The sequence below is a fragment of the Anopheles funestus genome, chromosome 2RL (genome assembly GCF_943734845.2).
Source record: "Anopheles funestus chromosome 2RL, idAnoFuneDA-416_04, whole genome shotgun sequence".
NCBI classification, from domain to species: domain Eukaryota; kingdom Metazoa; phylum Arthropoda; class Insecta; order Diptera; family Culicidae; genus Anopheles; species Anopheles funestus.
This window is the reverse complement of record NC_064598.1, coordinates 84,632,766-84,647,629: the sequence shown is the minus strand read 5'-3', so window position 1 is coordinate 84,647,629 and position 14,864 is coordinate 84,632,766. Positions and strand designations below refer to the sequence as shown.

At 40.5% G+C, this 14,864-nt stretch overlaps 1 protein-coding gene across 1 annotated transcript in view; it reads right to left on the bottom strand.

The window, feature by feature from the left end:
• The window catches only part of LOC125764536 (out at first protein), a 59,324-nt gene that overhangs the window by 12,758 nt on the left and 31,702 nt on the right, over window positions 1-14,864 (bottom strand). Inside the window, exons 3-4 of the mRNA XM_049428891.1 lie at window positions 5,401-5,535; window positions 3,162-3,345 (exon numbers count right to left, since the gene is read on the bottom strand). Of these exons, the coding sequence (XP_049284848.1) occupies window positions 3,162-3,345; window positions 5,401-5,535 (319 nt within the window). The remainder of the gene's footprint in view (window positions 1-3,161; window positions 3,346-5,400; window positions 5,536-14,864) is intronic.

Sequence of the window (14,864 nt, the reverse complement as noted above, 5' to 3'; positions counted from 1 at the left end):
CGTAGAGGAAAAAAATCGTATCCTTGTGCTTTAAACGAAACAACCTTCCACGAAATAACACGGCATGAATGCACGGAAGAAATAAAACGAACATTCAGTTCCATCCGTGTGCCAACACAAATGTGAACGTGTACCAAAGGAAATTGAAGCACCAATGTTCTAGTCGATCTAACGTAGCCAGAGTTCCGGAGTCGGAATTGCTCGGCAGGAACGTTCCGTAGCTATGGAGTGCCGCCTGGTCTCCGTTACGGATAGCAATAAAACGGACGATACAACGAATCAATAAATTTCATAAACTGTGGGCATAAAATAAATAAATTATTACCCTTTTAAAAGTGGTTTCAAGTGAACATTACGTACGTGTGCGTGTACAAGAGTGTATTAGCTTGTGGATAATGCAGCTCGTGTATGGATGTGTGACTGTGTGTGCGTATGTCAGATAAATTGGAATCGTTACGCAGTTTATTAGCTCGATCGATCGTTCGATCTATGGGATGGATGGGAAACACAGCATTAATGATGCTGGGGTAGGATGCGTTCGTTTGGTAGCTGGGAAAATTCGAATCGAGTCGGAAAGATCTAACAGCCCAACAGAGCTGATGTGGTGCTTTGATGTTCCAAACCGGGGGCACTCTCGGGGAAAAAGCCGGCCTTAAAACCAACGGATAGAACGTGTGTGCCGGGAGTTTTTGGGAAACAGCCTGAACTATGGGTTTTTTCGGGGAAGACTAATTTTTGAGAATATTTTCCCATACATACATTTAAACTCTACGTTATCGTATAAATTAAAGCTATATAATATTTATAAAAAAAATGAAAGAAGAACTAAGCTGCTATAAAATAAACTATAAAAGTTTATTTGAAAAAAGCCCAATTTAAACACGGGTCCACGGGACACGGCCATTTCTACCAAATACACCAATGAGTTTCACCCACAATCCATCCAACCACAAACGAAAACCGCCTCCGGAAGAAAGGACACTGAAAATGCTCATAAAATATGATAAACGGAAATTCGAAGTGTATCCTCCTAGTATATTGAGTATCGGTAGAAACGCCAACCAACACGAACGGAGCAATCAACGCCGGTAGGCATTTATTGCCGACGATGAGACGACTGTTATTATATTTATTTTTTGTGAAGCTATATACATATATATCCGTGGGATTTCAAAAACAGACTGTGGGTTTTGTTCTAATTTTAAAGGAAAAGATTTTTTTTATCTATTATCTTTAAAATGCAGCAGAAAAGTATTCTCTCTAAAAAAGAATGAATTTTCTTTAGGAGTGATGTGTTGGTACCTTGTTTTCGTAACAGAATATATGCATTAAATACTGTTCCTGAACCTACATCAATTATTCACAATCTTCCATATTGTGTACCTTTAAACATATTTCCTACGCTTCTTATTTTCGACAGAAAACTAAAGAAAAAAAAATATGCGTTTGATTGTGTTGACAAAAATATGATTGATAATAAAGAAAAATTTATCACGTATTTATCAAAACTCCTTATAAGGCTTAGGCACATAAATATACATCATTCATGGGCTATTTCGATCTTTCGAATTTTCCAATAAATTTTGTTTTACATAAGCTTTTATTTCTTATAAAATGAAATTATTTCGTCTACTTTAACAAATACACTTATTTCGTTCATCCTGATCCTATTTCACAACAAAGAATAGAGCTTACTGAAGTAAGCTAACGCGCTAAAAACTTTTCTTCGCCTTTGTTCTGGTAAGTATTATCACTCCCATGCATTATTCATACAGCTTACATAGAATGCTTCAGCACCGGAAAACGCTTCACATTTGAATGGGATAAATTTACAAAATAAGCATACTCTTTAACGGTCAGTGGATAATTTACCAAGCACGCGCTGCAAATATGCCACACTTCAGTAATTACCCTCTGCTAAGAAGGATTTCTACCGGAGCGTAAAAATTGGTAGGGACAATGGTGGATCTGACCAACACTGCCCACCCCCATTAGGTCCCGGATAGGTCTGGTAATGACAAAATAAACGCTAGACAAACCCCAAATCCGACCCAACGGAAATGCGGGAAAGAACCGTCCAGCCGTACAACAACAACCTCGACACACATACAAAAAAAAACGAAGCTCCTTAAATCAACTACCACCACCGACCAGGGATAACGAGGAACAGGATGAACAACCGTAAAGCGGACAAAAAACCACTCGCACAGGCAGGAAAAAAACCTTCCCAACTGTTTGAACTGACCTCTCGAGTGGAAAAGCTCTTTTCAGAAATGGAAACCCAAACGGTTGCGACCATCACGGATGGGGGACGCAGCAGCAAAAGCAGTTCAACGTTGGAAAGAACGCACAAAACCAAGAGGTACGTTGTAAATCGTTGTAAAAAGGGGTTATCCACGTAGAAGGATAATAGCGTTCTCAGTTTTTGGGACAAGCGACGTGCGGCACGTTCTGCTTCGGTGGCTCAGATCGCTTCGCCTTTCAACGCGACGCCCCCGAACGCCAACGTTGGTCCACAACCACGGCTAGTGTCCGGGAAGCGGAGTCGAGTTTCGTTCGGTCGGTGAAACTAAATAAAATTCCAATTTAAATATTTCCAGTTTGTGATTTTTGCCGTCATCGTCATCATCATCACCGTCATCATGCTGGTCACAATGCTTCGCTCGGGGCTGATTGTCAACGAGATGGAAATCGGAAGCTTGTGTGAGTGGATTTTTTTTCACAATAGTTGATCCAACATTTTTGAGAGCAAAACTTTGCTTTACCACGGCATTGTATCGATTATTAACAGTAAAAGTAACAATAAAAAAAAGTTGGAGCTAAAGTGAGATCGTAAATTAAATAAATAGTTTTACAAATAACTTTTATATGGCATTACAAGGTTGGGAACGACTTTTTTCTGACCTTATAATTACGCAAGCTGATGTATTGAAAGGAATTTTTTAAAAAGCCGTCAAATATTCCACGACTTTGGATGGCTTTTGTCAATCATATTGTTTTGTAACATTAAAAATATTTCTCATCACGCCGGAATGTTTTTATTACACATCGTTGTTGCTACCAAATTTTAATTATTTCTTCATTCCTCCGAAAAAATGTGTCACTCGTATTAACAACAAATAACAACAACTCCATCCTGAACGTTTGCACGTGATGCTTACCTGGCAGTTCGGCCCACGCCTTCAGGTCAACGTCACGCACGTACGTTGCCTCTTGTGCTTCCACACAGAACGGTGCCACGTGACGCGAAATTGGCATGGCACGGTCCAACAGCACCCAGCCGGTCATCGTGTAGTTCTCCTTCCCTCGGTCCTCTTCCGGTGTTCGGATCGTGCTGGGATTTTTCTGCAAAAGATGCAAAGCAAATGGAACAGTGAGTACATACCGGTCGCGAATTGCAATACAATGTGACCGACGATGGCCGGAACGGTGTTTCAGCGTGTTCTATGCAGTCACTGCGCACAAAACGTCATCTGATGACGACACGTGATGGAGCAGAAGAAGTGAAAAAGCATAAATTATATTCAACCGTACCATTTGGTGGAGGGGTACGACGATGAAGTTCTTCAACTGTTTGTGATTATGGTGATTTTGTATTTAAATGTAGTCGATTCGCTAAGAGCCACAAGAGCAGAAGCATAAGAAACAGTCGTTCAGGTCCGTTGCACTGCATTAAAATCGAATCAATGAAGGAATTCATTATACCACGGTTAAACAAGTGCTTTTATTCGTGTCGGATTGGAAGCTCGGATTGGAAGAAAAAATACAACGAATTCAATATTTGCACACGTAATGACAGGCGCTATCGAGTCTACTGATCGCAGTTAAATTGAGCTTTAAGGGGAACAATATATTTAATCATTTTTCGTTTCGTGATGCTTTAATTAATAATTCACATTACTTTGTAGTAAGTAGTATTGCCTGATGGTGTATGAATTTACCCTCCTGAATACCATAGATAAAGATGATGTGCTTCTTCAACATTTTTTTCCCAAAAAAACACGCCATAAAAGTAAAGAATTTTAATCAAATTACGTTAAGCAGCAGTCTATCTGCGCGATTACATTTTTCCCATCATCTTGTTTTCCCCCATTCCAGCATAAATTGCAGAAAACAAAATTAATATTGAATGATGACTTCCGATAGCTGTAACGTTCGCTGCTGTACCATCCCTACAGAATAGTCAAGCGAAAGGCATTTAAAAAATGCATAACTCAAAAAAACGGAACGAAAAGAATACATCCGCAAGTTCACTTTATGTCAGAAACTTTTCTAATAAGTCACACGTTTGCCTTGAAACCCGATGGCTTTCGTTGCTTTGCTGGAACTTTTGTCGAAGATCCTAAAGCTGTTGTCGCAAACTTTCTTTCAATAGCGTTCCTTCTCGCACATGGCGGTGTATCAGTTTTAATAGAGTTTGCCGGGAAAGAAAAGCAGAAAAGCAGCTCAGCGCTATGGAAAATTCATCGAGAATAGTCGCATTTTTCTCGAGGTGGAAATATTTCAATTTATTCACCAAGGCGTTTAATACCAAGATCATCATCGCGTATATTAATATTAGTTCAGATATTCATGCAATCACTCGAAAAAGCGACAAATATGTTACTATAATAAACAATAAATTTAAACATTAATAAATAAATTAAGTGTTACCTCATGGCATACACTAAATTATCCGAAAAACCATCTCCATCGAACGGAATTTTATTTTGCAAGTCCTCTCTTCTACGGCAAGAATTGCAAAACAACATCTGAATACCAAACTACGTCAATATATACTTATCTTGCTTATGCCAACTCAATCACTTTACCAATATGTCAATACCCCTTGGGACAGTTTGCTTCACTGCTTGGTGAAAATAATTGGCCCGAATAAACTTTTATATCGCGACAACTCACGTCTTCGTCTGCATCTCAAGGTCTCAATTCAACTTGACACATGTCTTCACCTACATCACATACAATTCTTCAGGTTTCAACGCAATAAAAAAACGGAAGAAGAAACGACGGCTGTAACGGAAGTGATTGTCACAGGAAATTACTCCCCCTCCTCAGTAACGACATGGATTACGCTCAAGAAGAAGTATCGAGAGTACCGAACGCAAGTGCTCAGTTAGGGGTGAAGCTAACACTCTACCAAAAAACATGTCGCGTACCGATTCCAGCACCAAATGATGCTCTGCTTTCGGTTGCTTTAGAGTAGAAATGCTTGCCGTTACGCTTGGAATCTGTTCCCATCCCCAACGCCGATGAAGCGTATTCTCGATGACGTGATACGGTGAAGACACTCTGAACTCGCATCTAACCGAAGACCCATTCGACAACCAGTTTCGTCAAGGACGAAAGGATGTGTGTGTTTTTTTATCGAGTTACAGTAGAAAGAAAATTGATATTCCTTACCTGTCGTAGTTTTACCATCGCATCGGCAGTGATGAAATCTCCTTTCTGGAATTTGGTCACGAAGCACATCACCTGATACTGACTCTGTCCCCGTTCTTCCTCACCGAGTACTAGTGCTTTCAGTACCTGCACTTCCTGTAGATGGATGAGAATAGAAAATATCGTTGGTGAGATGTCGAAACCTGTTTCAATAGTGTCAACGGTAGGAATAGGCGAATCAAGAAGCTCTTACCTACACTTCGAGAGAGAAAAAAACATAAAACATAATTTTAATGTGGCGTAAGGTATGCTAACATAAATGCTAGACAATTTAAATTTACTTGCAGAGTTTTGTAAACCATTTTGAAAATAACAACAAAAATCATAACGAAGAATTTGCAAAACCATAACCTCAATAAATGTATTCCAATATCACTAATTGCAAGCAACATTAAATAAAATCATTATGAATAATTTATTGCATTACTTTAGTAATATTATTCTTTCAGCGTGGATTTAATTTTTACATTTTTTTTTTCTTCAAAGCAAGAGCATTCCATACTGGTTCAGGACTCGGGGGACACAAAACATCCCAAAATCGCCACGAATTGATCAAAGCGAAACCATCCATTGACGTGCCTCCATCGGTGAAATGAATTCCAATGCTTCAATGGTCCCCGAACTGAATGCGTATGGGAATTTCACACAACTTTGGCAGCTGTGCTGTGCAAAACTCCGGCCAGGTGGAAACTTTCCTTCCTTTGCCGGAAAGCGTTTCAGGGGGCCGTACCTTCGATCGGTATCGAAGCGATTGTCGCTTTTCCGTCCAAAGCTGTTACCGAGCTGGAAACGGTCCATCAGCACACAAAAGTGCGTCACATCGCACGGTTCGTCCAAAGCACCGTTCTTCCCATTCCACGGTCACGTTACCGGACAAACAACATCGGAACGCGAACCCGGAACACGGCAGAAGCGTAATTTAATCGGATTTCGATGCTGTCATCATACATCACACAAAAAAACCAGGCACGTCTCGTATTCGATACACGAGATTGCGTTACCCAGTCCAGGTGCTCCAGGTTTTGGCTTTGCAAAGCGTCACCTTGTTGAAGAATGGCATCTTTCACCGGAGGGAAAAACTTTTTTTTTGGTTGCTGCTGCTACTCTCTTCCATCAGCTACCTTCATTTCATCGATGTACACACCATATAGCTCCGTGACGTCCATTTGTTAACGTCAAGAAGATGGACCATCCGATCTGGCCGATGAATGGGTTCTTCTTCTAGCCGTTGGATACGAAATCTGCACGAAGTTGGGTCTTTTACTGCGACTAGCGTATTGTGAAAAAAAATACGGACTGAAGCATCAAATGCATCGTGATTCGCAGTGCGGAACAGTGGATGGTTAAAAATCTGACCAAACCCCCGGCACTGAAGGCACATTCGTTTCAGCACAAACGGACAAATCATAGCCGCAAGTCATAAAGCTTTCACTTTGTGAAACAGAATCCGTTTGCACCGGTCTGCACTGATATGGTTCCGAGAGACCCAATCCTGTAGAGCCCTCATGTCGTACGGTTGCCCCTCGAATGTATCGGAAAAGCGTTTTGCAACATGAGGGAGGAAACACGGGCGCCAGAGTTTGCGAAGGAAATTTCAACGCAAGTTTCGAAGCGACGCTGCATACATCGAGCGGCAACCGTACTGGCTCCGGGTGTAACATCTTTAACACTATGCTGACAGCTGTCTCCATTAGACAACGGACTGGTGTGTCTTAATTTCATCAAGCTGATTTTCATTGAAACAGACATTTTCGTTTAATTTGAACAAGAGCGACATACTGCTTTTCGAATGGCTTTTTGTTGCCCCAAATAAAATTACAAAAAAATGAAGAAAAAAAACTTTCTGAAAGTTTTATATAAAGAAGAATAATTCTAAAAGAAAATGAACACAATATTTTTATGTTTATTGTAACAGATATTCTTTCGGATTTTTTTTTGTTTCAATTAAACGCCTCTTATCTTATTGCTATTGAAAATATTTCTATTAGCCCCAAAAATCAAACGATGCAGATTTAGATGATAACCCTATTAGCAGGTGCTTAGTTAAATTTTCCCATCACCAGTGTACGCCAAAGCACTGGTACAATAACCCGAAAAACCCAAAATATGCACATAGTCACGGAAAACCACCGACAGCTATCGATGGTCTCATCCAAAAGTAATCAAAACCTTTTGGGTAAATATATTCCTAGCACAGCAAATCGATGCAAGTTGAAAGAGGAAATCCTAACACAATATTTACATTCTTTTCGTGAACCTCACCATACCTTTTCCGGGCAAAGGGCTCGATGGATTTTACACAGCCAACCGTACCCCGTTACCCTTTGGCGCAATAAAAGCAATTCACTGCACAGGCGTCAAGATATTTCGTTGAGCTTAATTGAATTTCTTGAACTCCAGGTTTTGGGGCTAAATTGGAAGAAACGTACCCGATAATTTTGCTTCTGATGCAATGCGTACCGAATACCTTTCCGACATTGGGCAAATTAGATTACTCAGTACCGATCATTCAGAAGGCAATCAAAGGATTACCAGCCGGGAAATGGTTACGAAACGAACGGAATTTCTGGTTCAAATGGTTCGAAGATGCAATTTACAATATCCGTTTTTTTTAGTCTAGCATCAAAATCGTTATCGAAAATACTAAAAATATTTTTCAATCTCTTAAATGACACGCCAATAAACACTCAACTGTTGCAACGGGTTTCTCAGAGTGGTACAAAAAAAGGTTTTGCCTTTTACAAGAAATCCCTTTTCTGTGGTACTGCCCTTTGGCGAAACAGAAACTAAAGATTTTCGCATCTACCACAACCACAAAAAAGGCCACATAAACGACCGAGACACACAAAAAAAACTCCACAACAGAGACGTAAAAAATGTTGGCAACAACAGCAAACCAAAAAAAAAATCATACTCGCAAGAAGCCGCAACCACTGGGGTGGGTAAAGTGTCCTGAAGCGAAAATAATTTTCACTCCGCTTGATAATAGTTTAATAGTGCTGTGAATAATTAATTTTCCACCCCGGTACACCAGTCTCTACTGACTGTAGAAGTTAGGAAAAACTAACCCGATGTCTGCCTGTTTCGTTCTTTTTGACCCAGCCAAACCCAAAGCCACCGGTTTGCAGAACGGAAACAGAACTTTATTTTTGCACTCCACTGTTACTTGCGCACCGAAGTACATCATTTGGAAAATTTTTGCTGCAGAAATACCAAATTACTTTTGCACACCGGTTGCAAAGTTGACGATCAGTTTTCTTCCAACTACACAGTGTTGGGAAATTTGAAAAAGAGGGTGTAAAAGGATCATCTTGGTGAGTTAGCAGTACGGATATCGGGTGGGAAATTAAAAGTTCTGGGAAAGAAGAAAACGGAAACTTTCCGAACAGATTGTGCAGATTTTGCGCAAGTTAACGATACTTTGATACTGTACATGGAGCACTAGTTGCTCACGTGTGACCAACTGATGCATGAATTTCTATAGAGAAAATTGAAGCTAGAATTCCGATCAACTTTAATCAAGTGAACTGATTGACTTGAGTTATTCATCAGGTATTCTTCAAACAATTTATCATTACTTGAGGAGAGCTTTGCCGCTTCTTGAGGAGAGCTGATTGTTTTATTAGCAAACATCACTTTACAAAACTCCAAATATTCATCATTTTATTATAAATTGAAGGTTCAAAAATCCGTCTCGTTTAAGCCAATAACATTGGTTGAACATTTGTATGTAATTTTGTTGTATGCCTTTCAAAGTCGTTTCAAAAGCATAAACCACAAGCCATACTTCAATCCATTTTACAGGTAGCACGAACGGTATCGTTAAATCAAAAATAGCTCTCAAGTATTAAAAAAGGCAATCCCTCTCAATGGTGGAATTTAGCCCTCAGCATTAGTGTAAAAATGTTGCTACACGCGAACGAAACAAAAAAGGGCAAAACTTCATTAATCCAGCACCATCTGAGTGGCTTCCCTTCCTGGTACTGATGTTCACCGCTTCAGTCACGGGGTTTTCATTTCTCATCGAAAATTCCCCCCTTTCCTCATTTTCCACCTTAAGCTTGTATAAAAATTTTCGATTCTAAAAATTGAAGTAATTTTTTTCCCCTACAACTTTTTCACCCTTATAATCTCTCGAAATGTTTTTTTTTTTTGGTGTGTGGTTTTATGTGATGGGTTTGGGAATTTGCACCTTTATTTGCGCCATCCAAGGGGCAATACATATCGCCATTCCATCAAGCACCTTCAAAAACCGCACCATCCAAAAGCTAAAAACCCAATCCACGAAATGGGAGGTGCGGTAGGGTGGTACACCATCACCTGCAAACGACCATTCTGCTAATGGAGCACCATTTTAACCATCAACATCTTACACCTCGTTCCACGGCGTTGTAACTTTTCGCTCCAAACAAATTTCCATGCTGAAGGTGGAATAAAAACAGAAGGTATCATTTTTCGACTATTTTCGAATAGATTTCTAATAGCCGGTACATGTAAGTCGGAAAACAGAACACTAATCCAACAGTATCTTTTGCTCGTGGTGTCCATTTTTTTTTTCTTTTTGGCTGGGGATATTTCTAACATACCAACGAAGGAGCAAACGAAGCGAAAAATTATCATCCTACTTCATCCGCATACACCTAGCTTTATTTGATATCCCGTATGTTTCAAAAACCCTAGCTTAGGTTCCATTCCCGAATGAAAGCGGAAAAATGCTTTTCATCCGAAAGGTCCCACTCAGTTTCGTTTTGGCCTCACTGGAATCATACTTACACCACTCTCACCTCGAATTATTTTCATCTTTTTCCTTTCATCCTGATTCGACTCAGTTTTTTTTGTTCATACCACACTACACGTCAACGGTTCACGTAGAATTGCTGATTTTCCTACAAAACGACCGGCCAAGGATGGTTTTTTCCCTACCACAAACAAAAATTCTTCCTACGATTATGTTATTTCAGTATTCAAAGCTGTTAGGATAGATTTGCTTCTCTTTTTTTACTATTTCTCTTTCCCTTTCTTTCTCCCTCTCTTCATGCCCATTTTCTGCTTTGCCATCTTATTATACTATCCCACCGTTTATAGAAAGCTTTCCTACGTTAAATAGCAGCTGTCTAACGTCATTGTGTTGGTCGAACTTCTTACGGACGGATTTAGGGGTTTATTATCCGAAACATGTTGGTCGTCTTATGACGCATTATTACTGAACGACTGAAGAGAGATACACCACATAGAAAGGACGATGCAGTTCGTGCAGAAGGCGTATGGAAACGAAAGTCATTTGCTGAAATGAACGCTTTTTGGGGGGGTGTTTTACTCGAATTGCAAGCTCTCTATTTAATTCCATATTTGTTGATTTAGGGTCCGCTATGTGCTATTACTGCCCGAAGGTCCCGAGTGGGCAATGGTGGTACTAAACAAATGATTGTTTACTGCAGAATACTTAACATAATGTTTCTCGTTAAAACCCTCTAGGGATTTACAACATAATAATGTTCGATGTTTTCCTGGAGCACTTAATCACGCTGGCCAGTATTGATGGGGAAAGCTTCCATAACAAATATGGTCCATGTTTTTGCGTTGTTATTAAAACTTGGGGTTTGAGTACACTTTTTTAGTTTAATTATTGTTTCTCAGTTTTGTTTTATTTTTACCATGTATTAAGCACTTCTAATTTTAAATAAAATTTTCCAGTAAATCAATAAAGAGTACATAAAAAACAAATTTGGTCGTTAAACATACTCATCCTTGAACCAACCAATTCTTTCGCAATCGCAAAATATCTACTCACTGTACTCGACACCACCTCAAAACGACATCTACATTTAAAGGAACAAATTGCAAATTCCTTTCGCAATGGACAACAGACACTCCGAACAGCTGACGCAAAACACGAAACGAACGCAGCGAAGTGAATTTACGCGCAAAAATTCGAAAAATTCCTAACACGACACACAAATCTAGGGACAGGATATTTTTATCAACAGCCTGACGTACCGGTTGCCCTTTCGGATGGGCAGATATTAGAGAGACATTGACTCTATTTTACCACTCAGTGCTCAGCAGAAAAAAAACAGCAAGAATGCGGTACGACAAATTCTACTTCCGTACACCGAAGAACCCCGGGGTCCCCATCGATCGAAACACAACGAAAGAATGTTGTTAACATCAAGCAAACAAGACAACGACAAACAAAAAAGCTCCCAAAAACAATTCTATTCCCTACGAAGACTGGGACAATTTTTCGAACTCACTAAGCAATGGAGAAATATTGCGCTGCCGAGCGTTCGGAACAACCCCGCACTTGCCGGCCGGCGTGCCGAGCATTCCAATCTCGATCGCGGTGCGGTGCGAAAATTCATTAAAACTTTCCCGTCTCGGGTGGCCGTCCGCCTTGAGGTGCGAACTTTGGTGTCTTTAAAAATGTGCGAAAAAGTGACTTTTTTCACCTTTTCTTTTTCTCCCGCCAGAAGAATGAGCTTCGCAGATTGGAAAAGCGGTGTGTGTGTGTTGGTGGTTCAGGTCTCTTAAAATACCGAGACAACAACACCGTCATCACCGTCGGGCCCACCCGGCCAGCTGGATGATGGAATAAAACCGTCATGCCAAAGACATGCTCTTTTATCTTCATTATCGTCAACGACGACACCATTCCTGAAAGCAACCTGCGATCACCAGGCCAATGATCTCTGGGTGAAAAATGGTTGGCTACACACGCACCGGTTGAAGCGTTACGCTTCCAAACCACGGCACTTGAGCACTAGATTGTATCCTACCGCCAGCAGCAAAAGCTGAATGAAACAAGAAATTACTCTCCCACAGGAGCTAAAAGCTAGTCGGAACGTTCAACATTTTAAGTCGAAAAAGAAATAAAACAAAAAAAAACGCCATGTGTCCTTCCGGCGAACTTTTCGCAAGTCAAACACAGAATGGTAAAAGTTTCACAAAGTCATAAAAAAAGTTCCTCTCAAGTCAGCATGCTTCCCTCATGTCACATGATTTATTTCCAAGGAAGCGTAGAGTTTACAGACAATGCAAGTAAAGTACTTTTAGAAATCATTCCAACTTTTGCACCTTCAATGTTAAAGAATTATTAGAAACTATAAATCATACTCTTGATCCGGTCTGATGAGGGAAAAAAACCTTAAATCTTTTGTGTAACATATATGAGAATTAATAATTATCCTCAAAGCACTTAACTTTCTACAATTTCTAAAGCATTTTACATCCTGATTGCTGGAAAATGCTCTAATTCAAACTATCATTGTACATATTTAGAAGCAAAAATAATAATTTCCTTTCCATGAATAACCCATGGTCGGCAATAAGAAATAATGTCAGTTCTCGACGTCCTACTACAACCTGCTGTATATCTACACCGGCACTACAACTCGCGGGAAACAATTAATAATGAAACGTCCGTCCAGCAGGGACCATAAATTAAAACCACCGCTGCAAAGCCGACACCACCGGAAGGAGCACGAAGTCAATCATTTCAGTTTTCTTCATTAGGAGCGAAAGCTCGCCATCAGCGTCCATGTGCCCGGTGACGGTAGTTTCCCAAAACAAAGCCAACCTCGTATGCCTCGAACGGCTTCATTAAGCGATGCACGAAAACAACTTCCACCCGAACAAGCGAACAGACGGGTCAGAGACGGCCACATTACCGACAGCAAACCTCCGTCCCAAACCTCAACAATCGAAACCGTTAGCACTGAATCACTTTTGATTCTACTCACTCCCAATGGAAAATCCTTGAAACTACTTGATTCCGGCCATCGCGAGCAGACGAGCTTGAAACCTCCCTCAGCTAGCGCTCAGTTACCGTGGACATTTCGCGGAAAAGTCTCGCCCACAACGGCTTTTCCTGCTCGGGATCCGGATCAATAGACCAACCGAAACCCCGGGTACTATCCGGTGTGCAACAGGTAGCATACCCGGCATCCCGAACACCCTGCGATAATATCAAATGATTATCCACAAATAGTGGAGCAAGCTTAGCACAAAAGGGCACAACGTACGTTTGGCACACGTTGGTAGATCGATCGTTGCCACTGATGTGTGTTTCCTGGGCTGTGCGTCATATCACGGTGCAAAGGGTACGTGTGAGCGATGTGCACGAGACAAACGGCCAAACCGATAGCCTTCGGCATCCAATCTCAACGATATCCGGCGTGTTCAGGAGTTCATCTACCGGGTTGGAACATTAGCGATGGATCGCACGTCCACTAGCTAGTGTGTTTTCCTTTCCGCTGTTCAATAACGATAAAAAGGAGCAAAAAATGAGTAGAAAGAACAAGAAATTTCTACAAAAGATTTTCCTCCACAATTTTGTACCATCGAACAGAACATTTCCGATCGAACTGTCGGTTGGCGATTTTTTGTTGTTTCCTTCCCAGGTCGTGCAGCGACGAAGAAACAAACTGTAACGGAGGAACTAAAAAGCATTGCAATTTTCACCTAGCACCTAGGTCACAGCAAATGATGCTAAAAACTAAACCTTGGAATACACACTGGTATACAACAAAAAATAAAAGGTTAACTCTTTTATTGGCTGACGGAACGGAAAGTTGCAAACACAAACTTTAGCTGCATGCGCAAAACAGAAAAATCTCGGAAGCGAACACACAACTACATCAAACAGCAAGATTGATCGTTTCCGGTGATGGATCGAAATACAGAAAAGAAAATAACAAACAAATTCTTAACCTCTCTTTTTTCAATTCCTGCTATAAACGACATATTTTCATCGATGTTTTGTGGATCTGTACTGCGTTGTACCCGTACCACGTTCGATACTATTCTTATTTCCTTTAGAGTTAAATCCTTCCGGAATTTTGTTCCAGCTGAGCGTTGTGGGAGTTTTTTGCTTCCTCCTTTTTTCCCAGACGAATCGGCACTCGCTTGTAGCTTTGAAGTTTTTTGTCAGAAACTTTTTTTACGGTTTGTTCTAGGTTTGCAACCAAATGCAGAATGTCCTAAGCAGAATAAAATGTCTTTGATGTTGTTGAATGCATTTTATTCTATCCCTTTTTCGTTTTGTGCTGTTGTTTTATCGATAGCAATTGTTGTTTCTTTGGACATTGAGGACATCAAAATGTGTCATCGAATCGGTGATATTCCGTCGTATGAAAAGGCACTGTAGCATGTTGCAAAATATGATACGCGAACCAAAATCGCAAATTGTACAGCTTCCTCATTAAAAATGCCAAACTAATCCCTTTCTGCAATACACACACACGGGGGATTTTCCACTCTAGAAAATTGGCTTTATATCAATCTGGTTTCACTTCAATCCATCCAAAAACCAAATCGAGTTACGGTCTCAACTGCAGCCACACTAGACACAATTAGTTTGACAGAAAAATCCGATACACATTCACAGCAAATCACGTAAGGGACGCACACAGAACCAGCCACTCATG